Source organism: Pteropus alecto, unplaced genomic scaffold (genome assembly GCF_000325575.1).
Source record: "Pteropus alecto unplaced genomic scaffold, ASM32557v1 scaffold57, whole genome shotgun sequence".
NCBI lineage: Eukaryota > Metazoa > Chordata > Mammalia > Chiroptera > Pteropodidae > Pteropus > Pteropus alecto.
Window position 1 is genome coordinate 10055930 of NW_006442508.1, and position 10167 is coordinate 10066096.

A 10167-nucleotide genomic window follows, 5' to 3' on the forward strand; every position below is an offset into this window, starting at 1 on the left:
AAAGACTTTATATGGATTTTAATATGGATAGTAACGGCCATTAGAAAATGCTGAAGGGTTTTACTGACACTTCCCCAAATGGGCAAAATAGGAAACGTGTGCCATTGGTTCTGTCATACTGGCCTTTGGCTGTGTTGGGGAAGTAATATAAGTGCCCTCCCAAATAGAAAAGGCAGCAAGTGAAACTAGAAAAATGTTGGAGCTATACGAAGCAGATTTGAAAGGAGTTAGTTACTCTTCTTTTTTTCTTAAATTATTTGAGTTGAGACCAGGAGGGAAGTGCAGAGGCGTCTGGATTTGGGCCCTCCACTGCTGTCCTGCAGTAAAAGATTTGGATTGCCCATGAAGAGTCGTCATTGAGGGCTAGAGACTGCACCCCAGAGAAGAGCCAGTTCTTAAGTGATTAAAAGGCAAAACAACCACAAATTAAATACATGACACTGTGAAATAAATCATTTGATGAGAAAACAGAACACAAAGATATTTAAAAATATAAATAAATACATGTAGCCATTTTTTATTCAAGAAACTCAGAGGACTGCTTACAAAGCAATTTCGTCTTTTAAAACCACTTACTAAATTCTTCCATAAATACTATTTGATTGTCACTTAATGCAGCACCTCAGTGTTTGCTGGTGGTGGTGATGGAATTTCATTTAATAGTCTCTTCATAAACTATATCCTATTTCATTAAAGAACATTCCCCTAGGAAAACCCAGGCAGCTTACAAAACATTGTTAAATACTCAAAACAGAACCTGCAAAGTATTTTATTTAAGAAAAACAAGGAATGTAGTGTTAAATTATGACATGGGGGAAAATATGCAAAACATTCACATGGAAAGTTTTAATTTTTAAATATCCACGTTTAATTTCTTGTGAGCTGTTCAATACTGTTTTAAATATCCTGAATTAATAACCATACCAACAAAATTCACTCCCAGTGTTTCCACAGGAGTCATTAAGACCAAATTATACTTCAATCAAAGTAGTCTTTTTTCTCAGTCTTTTTTGTGCAAAAATATTACAAGAGCAATTCAAATGGAAACGCTGAAATGACATGCCAACATTTCAGAGCACATGTAAAATACCCAGAATAATTCTTGAAATGATTGTATTCTAAAATATTACTAACAATCACTTTTAGGTTAGTTTTATACATCTATTCACACTGATGCAATTTTCCTAGACCTCTGAAAATAAACAGGCTCATTGGTCTCTTTTGGTGTCCACACAATAGGCAAGATGGGTTTACAATAGTGTCTAAGTGGAACTAGTATCTACAATCTCAACTCCAACACATTCAAAGCAAAAGTCAAAGTTCATTTGGCTACCTTGAAATCACTCCCATAAACCTACTATGGTTCACTGGATCTAAACATTTCTCAGAAATGTGTCATTTTTAAATTTCACCTAAGTGATGATTTGGGGATCCTTTAGAAATGGTAATGCCTAACATAATAAACTTTATCAAAATGAATAATTGCAATAAAGTGCTTATTACATTTCAAAATGATGCTTTTAGACTGTGGTATGTTGTTTTAAAAGTGTGTGCTATTCCTACATAAAGGATCCCCAGGCATGAGAGTTGGGTCTTCTCACCTGTCTCAGAAAGCAGCAGCACTATCTTTTGGTAGGCTGACAATAGGCACATTACCCATGCGGATGAGGCTATACTAGTGCTATGGCAAAGGGGGGAGGAAATTAGAAAAGTGGAAGGATGTGGGGGGTTCCTACTATATTCATAGTTATATACAAATATATTAAATATGCTATAAAAATAGTCGACTCTTTTCCTTTGCAATTACTTCAGAAGCTCCTTTAGAAGAATGCTCATCCAACCCAAATAAACTTAAAAGGTTCTCTTTCTCCTATCACTAATAAATTGGCAAGTGTCTTGTGCTGTTTCTTTTCCACCATCTAAAATTTCCAATCAGCTTACTCCGGGCTAGACTCACTCAGCAATAGTAATATCCAGTGTTTATACCTTCCAACGTTGACTCCCGAGGGACTATGAACAGGATCACAGATATTGGAAAGGTTATAGATTTGAATTGAGTTTTACACAAATGTTCATTAATAAACTTTCAATCACCAAAGAAATACAGAAAAAGAAAAAGGTATAAATGAGCAATACTAGAGTAAAATGCTATTTGCATTCCACTTTTTAAAAGTTTACCTCAATGTAGTGGAAACATTTTAAAACATGTTTATCCAGTTTAAAACAACTTTCACCTGTCTGTAGGGCCCCTATCTAAGGCTTCCCGAACAAGGGTTTGTCTCCCTTCCACACACACTGCCCTTTACAGAGCTGCACTGCTTCAATGCCCTTAACTAACTGCAAGCAGACTGCTTTAAGGCAATGACCAACCACTAGACTACAGCACTTCTGAAGAATCCAAATAACTTTTTCACTATTCCACACTGAATATAACCATTCGAATTTGCTGGTATCCTTTTATTACTAGTACATTCCTAGACCAGATTTAAGTGACAAAGCAGAGCACAAGACTCAAATTACCCCCTCAACTTAGGACACAGTTTGGAGACTGAAATGTATTTACTTACATGTTACCCCTTGTCCCTTGTCTGCTTTTCCACCCATATTTTCCACTCAAAAAACGGAGTATTTTTGAGTGTCTAAGTTGTTTTGACAGCCCTCCCAGTAGCAACTTTATTAGTCCTTGCAGTTCTCGCTAGTAGTTGTTAAAACAATACTGACGCACACAGTGCCACAGCAGTCCAAAGCAAGATAATAACTGCAGAATAGCTGACATTTTTCCTTATCTTCAACGGTTTCTTCACTAAAAAGTACCACCCACAATAAAGTGGGGTTTTTTTTTTTGTTTTTTTTTTTAAAGAAAAACTGACTATGACAGTAAAGCAGCAGAAGGAAGATACAATTTTTAAGTAGCTGAGAGGTGTCTCTGGTGTCTTTTCATGACTTAGTTTTAGAATTTTAATTAACGACTTTGGCTACAGAAATGAATGAAGAACAGGCAAGTGTTGCATCTTCGTCAGATTGCTCAAATCTCCATTCGTGGGGGAGTGGGCAGGGACAGCTTTGCAATCCAAGCTCAAGAGACAAAGAAGGAAAACGAAGTTAAAGAAGGAGCTAAGAGGCAGTTGGTGCTTACCACCTCTTCCAACACAATGCTGCATGCTGACAGCAAAGAAAAAGCAGCTAGCTGCTCCTTTAAATTTAGCAACGAATTCTAACCAGAAAAAAAAAAAGAACTGTCAGGAACAGGAATTATAAATGCAAAATTTTGTCTGATTTTCTCATTTACCTTGTGGCTTGTCTTGAGCTTTGCTTTTGTTAACCTAGGTACACAGTACCACGGTCCACCATGTTTCTCTTAAGTATCTCTCTTAGAGCCTAACTAAACCTTAATGTAACAGTTCTTCATACCTTTTATTAGCTAAATGCATATCACTAGATATCACCAATAAATGAATGAGGCACAAGTCAGATACCTATGGCATGATAAGGTTAAGAAAGGCAATTTGAAAGGGGAGAAAGTACTGTTACCATATTCTACAACATCAATTTTGTCAGTGTATGTATGGCTCAAGTACATGTTCTGACAACTATCCTTGACATTCATGAGAAAGTCAGAAATCTATTCTGGATGATCATTTAGCTAGAAGAGGAGCTCCTTGATATGTTAATTACTGATTGGTATCTAGTGATACTTCTTTTATAGAAGGCTAGATACCAACTTTCTTTGGTTGTTTTTAACATTAATTTTCTAATTTAAGTGTGGCCAGGCATAATCTTCTACAGAAAGACAAAACATATCCCTTAAGGATGACAGCAAAGCTGAAGACAGAAAAGTTTTAAGAACTGACTTAGAATTCCTCTGACTCCTTTATCTATCAATTCCGTATTAGGTTATTTTCATTGCTCAAAACCTTTTCTGTTTAACAACCTCAATTCTGTTATACATTTTTTTCAAGTCAATTTTGATTTATTACAGCTTACTGTCTTCCCTTTTCTCAGTAATAATTTTTTAAATCCTAATAAACTTTCCATTAATTTTCCTTTATTCTATAGTTGTAAATTTAATTAGTACCATAAAATATATAAAATGCTTTTTTATGAATACAATTGCTGTTGGAATTACCTTTAAGAATATGATATTGCCAAACGAAATCTTAGTTCATGTTTAGAAAGCATGTGAGTTACAATATCTTAGTGTTGTAGTGAAGGCAAAGCCAATTCCTACCCCTTTTTTCTTTGTAGGAATACTAAGATCATATTGAGCGAATATTTCCTGATAATTCCTAAATAACTACTACTTAGCTTAAAAGGAAGATGTTGATTTAGGAAAACAATTTTGTGATCACAAATCGTGTTAGGATGTGTCATCTTTTATTTCTAAATTATCTGTATAGCTCCAGTCCAAGAGACTGAAAGCAGTCTTCATAGGAACTTGGGAGAATAATAATGGCACTGACACCCACATGCTATTAAAAATGTACTAAGGTTTCAAAACTGCTACTGAAACCAGACAATGAGTTCAAGATGGTGAGTTATCACCTGAATCAAAATCAAGGCACTATGGGTTTTTTTTCCCCCCTCAAATAACCCTGAATCATTTCTGACTAAAATAAGCATTGAAATTGTGAAGGATAATAAAAAGATTCCAACAAATCCTAAAAGTTAAAATTCCCACCAGTGAGAATGTTAAAAAGTGCCTAAAATGTTTTGTGTGCAAATTTTACTCCTACACTGAAACATTCTTGAAATTACTTTCAGGCTTGTTGAAAACCATTTACACAACTATTTCCAACTATGAACTATATCAAAATATGTGATCAAAATTCCCAACCTTCTAAAATAAAGCAGTGCAAATCCTATTTTCAAACATAATTGAAAAACAATGAAATGAGAGAGATTTCTGAATAACTTGAAAATCCTATTATTTCAATAATTTAACCTGAAAAAAAAATCCATTCCCAGCAGCACATCATATCTCACTAAACAAACTGTGACATCACAGCCAAGTATGAACAAAAGACTTGTGCCCCGGAAAAGCAAATAGAACACTATCATGTTGTAAACAAAAGGGGAAACGAAGGATGTATTAGTTTGCACACGGCATCAGAATCTAAGGAAACATATTCACACTTATAAGGGGGAGATAATGCTTTCATGCAGCATATAAAATGTTTTGCTTTCTTTCCTTCTTTCCAGACATATACATAATATTTTTACAGCATCTGTACATAATTTGAACCCACACAACATTCTGAAATTAATTATGATTCCATCATTCTCTGAAAAGGGAGAGGGGTTGGGAAAGTGGGCCTACTGGGCCTACTGGACTGTCTTCACGGCATCACTGTAAGCAACCCCCTGACATGGCAGTGGCGTGTCCTCTGTAACACTTGAAAACAGGCGCAGAACCACTGAAAGTTACTAACATTGTTAGTACCTTTCTGATTCACTGGAGGTCACATTTCATAGCTGAGCTTCTTAACATTTGGCAATATACTCTTTCCATCAAAAAATATCTGGGCTAGTAAAACACTGTCAGAATTGGCTATGGCCCTATGATCATCTCCTGCTGGCTGGTATTTGATGTACATCTGTAGCACTAGGCAGCATTTTCCCTGCTAACTAATTTGAGGAACTAGAACACTCATGCATCTCATGAAACTGCTGGAACTTTTCCTCCTGATCCTCAGATCATCTCAGCAACTATTTTGGCCAGCTCCTCCTTCCCTTGAGGTCAGAGAGGAGGCATGTGTGCTACTGTGGCTGAACCTTGGAAGGGTCGGTCAAACTGTCAGTCCTGTGCCGATTCAGTTGCTGCTGTTGCTGAGACTGGTGTTGCTGGTGATGTGACTGAGGGAAAGTGCTCTGTTGTAGTGGAAACGCAGCCGAGAGGATGAGCTGAGTTGAAGGGTTCCCGTGGAGCAACCTAGAAGTCTAAAACAAACGGATTATGAAACATCGCTTTACTGCCATCATGCTGTCTACGTTGACTTAGGTTTTCCAGTCTCCATTGGGACGAAATCCTTATATTCCACATAATCTATCTAATTTTTGCTCTCTCATTTAAAAACAATATTTTGGAAAATGCTTATAAGGCTTTCTCTCTTTTTGAAAGTAGAGCAGAATTTCATTTTTTAAAGGAACCTAAGCAGGAGAATTTCTGGTACAGAAAGCAATCAATCTATGTCTTGAGACAAACCACACATATTCTTTCACTTTATATGTTCTAAAGACCACAATTTTTAACAGATAATAAACTTTAAGCATAGGTAAGAAAATATGAAACATGAATACTCTGAAGCCAAACAGCAATGCCTTTGCATAGGTTCATTCGGTTGGTTAGAGAAGCCAGTAGTTCAGAGGCTGACACGGGCCCTGAGGTACACTGTCTGGGTTCAAACTCTGGCTGCCCATTCACTAAATATGTGCCTTGGTCAAGCTCTTTACTTCCCTGGGCCTCCGTTTTTTCATTCACAAAATAAGGATAATCACACTGCCTCCCATATTGGGTTTCTATGAAGATTAAATATTAACATCATTATTATTTAAAAGTATTATAAAAATGAGGGCAAAGTTAGAGACTTAAGTTCTATTTATAGCAGTCTGGTATAACCAAAAACAAAACAAAACAAAACAAAACAAAACAGGGCACAGGATCTGAAGCCAGAAGCTCTGGATTGAGCTTTGCTCTGCCATTGTTTAGCTGTGTGAGCTTGGGCAAGTCTCAACTCCAGGAGCCTCAGTTTCTTTCACCTAATTTCTACTTCTGGAGATGCAAAAGAAACTAGGCAAAACAAAGTGGATTTTTAAAATGAATGTCTTTTCTCACTACTGACAATATAACTTGGAACAGGGTCCTAACTTTAAAAGAGAACTGTGATGGGTGATTTTTGCAAATATATATGAAGGACACGTATGCGCATGAATACACAAATAGATCTTTGAACTTTAAGAACCATTATTAAGCTTTGCCAAGGACCTGAACAATTTGCTTTTTCTCTCCATTATTAGGAAAAATTTTTGTAAGATAAACAACTGAGGATATTCATGAGCCTTACAGGGTCACAACAGAGGTACATTATGGAACTAGGTATTACATGAGAGTTGTGTATTTACTATCTACGCATGAGTGTTTTTCTGAAGGGTGTCACTTATCTTATTGCTTCAGCGGTCCCTTGTCTTTGGAATGCTTTTTTAACAAATGGGGGAGAAGAGAATACTCATTCTTTTAAGGGCCCTCGTTCTAACAGACGTAGAAGACTGAGGCCTTAAGGCAAGTCCTCTCCTTTTTTAATTCTCACTGAATATATTTCCCCTAGATAGCAGTTTATAAGTTATGAATTCAGATTATTAGTTCATTTATAAAAATAGTTAAGCCAGTCATTAATGGCTATACTATAGTCTTAATGTCTAACAGGCTGTTGAGTATGACTTGAGAGAGATTTAGGCTACTAGCCTGTTTTAATTTTCCATGTCACCAAGTTAAGAATTATAATTTGGACCAGAACTCCAAGGGTGGCAAATTAACACTGTAGTTATGCCTGAGAATACAGTATAATGCTAAGTCTTCTAATTATACCATATGTTGTAAAACTCCAAAATTGATATTATGTGCCTGGCTTACATGGAGTGGTCTCCAGCAAAAAACTAGATTAGCCTACATTCAAAATTGCTCTGTCTAGGCCAGAAGAGAAAAAGCTGAATTTCCAGATGTCATAATCTGCTCCTCTGTATTCCCAGAGAGGGTACTGGGATTCAGAAATCTGTCCTAATTTCCTTGCTGAGGATACCAACCCTAGGTGACTTTCTTCTGTAGCCTTCAGGTAAGTAGATCTAGTCTGATATACTCACACGTGAACCGTGTCTGCATTTTGGTTAATCTAAGTGTTTAACATTCGTGGTCACAAACAACAGCCAATTGTATGTCTTATACTAACTATGTTCGGTGATTTATATGCATGTTTTACCCATGAGATATGCACTATTAGCACCTCCATATTATAGATGAAGAAACTGAAGTTTAGCAAGTTAAGCAACCTGTGAAAGGTCACACAATATGTAAAGCAGCAGTGACTGAATCTTAGGGCAATCTGACTTTAGAGTCCAAGTGCTTAACTATGACATATACTGTGTCCACAGTATTTCTAATATTAATTTATAACCAAAAATATTATAAAATTTAATCCAAAAAAATTATTTAAGATAATGCCCATATTAATTTTTTTAATCCTGTTTAATACCCCTGCCCTGTACAGATATTAAACTATTGATAGGTCACTAGAGAAAGAAAGAGAAGATGCCTTTGCTTGAATTCCAGAAACTCTAGCCAGAGAGAGCTCTCTATAAAGTGCCTTGATGTGGGCAGAAGTAGCCACTTACTCTATCCAGTAGTTCAGATGATATGTGCATGGCAGGGTTAAAAATCTTCCAAAGACTAAACAGGGAAGAAATACAGCTGACCGGGACAAACTCTGTCTTTACAGAAATTTAACTTGTATGATAAGCTCTTATGAATTTTTCAGATCATTTACAAAAGTGTTCATCTAATGGCTAATTTCATTAGATAAAAGTAAGGGTTTGGGAATGCTTCCCCATGGGGAGAATTACCTGTAAAAATTGCTGTGGTGGTTGGGTCAGCTGAGCCTGAGACGGTTGCTGAACTGATGTAAGCTGCTGTTCCTGGGAACTCTGCTGCTGCTGCTGCTGCTGCTGCTGCTGCTGCTGCTGCTGCTGCTGCTGTTGCTGTGTAACTGACAATGTCTGTGACTGTTGCTGTTGTGCAGCGAAAGTAGGGTAGGCAGTCACCACCTGACCCATAAGCATAGTGCTAGGTACCATGACTGCTCCACAAGCTACCGGAGCAGTTACTAATTTGGTCACAAGTTGCTGACCTTGAGAAAATCTGTAAGAGGAAAGAAAAAGAAGAGGAGTCAGAAGTATAAGGTACATATTATAAAAGGCAGTGGACTGAATATTTCTCTAAGATAATACTCAATGGTATTGTCAATTTTTGTTTTTCTAAAGCTGTATGTTCCAATTTTGTTTCATGTTTAAAAGATTGGAAAGAGGTAAAACAAAAATGTATATATAGCAAAATGAAATGATCAGAAACAAAAATACAAACTTTTTTTTGGATATATATACATGCAAAGGAATTAAGCTGGACCCTTACCTTACCATATACAAAAATTAACTCAAAACAGATTAAACACCTAAGTGTAACAGCTAAAACTATAAAATTTTTAGAAGAAAACATTGGGGAAAAGTTTCATGACACTGGATTGGGCAATGATTTCTTGGATACCTCACTAAAATCACAGGCAAGAGAAAAAACAGGTACATCGAAATGAAAAACTTTTATGCATCAAAAGACACTATCAATACAGTGAAAGGTCAACTCACAGAATGGGAGAAGATGTTTGCAAACCGTATCTGAGAAGGGGTTAATAACTAGTATAAAGCAATCCTACAACTCAACAGCAAATAATCAGATTAAAAAATGGGCAAGGAACTTGAAAAGATATTTCTCCAAAGAAGATATACAAATGGTCAATAAGCACATAAAAAAGACACTCAACATCACTAATCATTAGGAAAATGCAAATCAAAACCACAATGAAGATACTGCTTCACATCCACCAGGATGGCTTATCATGCAAAAAAAAAAAAAAAAAAGGAAAGAACCAGTGTTGGTGAGGATATGGAGAAACTGGAATCCTTGTGCACTGTTGGTGGGAATATAAAAAGGTAAAATAGTGCAGATACTCTGGAAACAAGACAATTCCCCTCAAAATTAAAAAGAATTACCATGTTATCTAGCAATTCCATTTCTGGGTATATACTCAAAAGAACTGAAAGCAGGGACTCAAACGAATATTTGTACACCTATGTTCATAGCAGCATTATTCACAATAGTCAAACAATGGATGTAACCCAAGTGTCCATTGAGGGATGAATAGATAAATGTAATGTGGCATGTACGTGCAATGAAATATTACTTAGCCTTAAAAAGCAATAAAATTCTGACACATGTTGCCAAGTAAAATTAGCCAGTCACAAAAGACATATATTGTATGATCCCGCTTATATGAGATACCTAGAATAGTCAAACTCACAGACTTATGTGCTTAAAAAGTACAATGGTGGTTTCCAGGAGCTACAGGG

The 10167-nt window shown here is 36.3% G+C and overlaps 1 protein-coding gene across 8 annotated transcripts in view; it reads right to left on the reverse strand.

Moving 5' to 3' along the window:
* Positions 1–493: 493 nt before the first annotated feature.
* The window catches only part of CLOCK (clock circadian regulator), a 105177-nt gene continuing 95503 nt past the window's right edge, over positions 494–10167 (reverse strand). For 5 of the 8 annotated variants that reach the window (XM_015597564.2, XM_015597563.2, XM_015597562.2 and 2 more), the window contains 2 exons: positions 8611–8905; positions 502–5937 (listed from right to left, as the gene is read on the reverse strand). In XM_015597564.2, the coding sequence (XP_015453050.1) occupies positions 5758–5937; positions 8611–8905 (475 nt within the window). In that variant the 3' untranslated portion in view covers positions 502–5757. Of the gene's footprint in view, positions 5938–8610; positions 8906–10167 lie in introns of all 8 variants that reach the window. The other 3 variants (XM_015597565.2, XM_025040271.1, XM_006922512.3) reach the window with 1 other exon arrangement.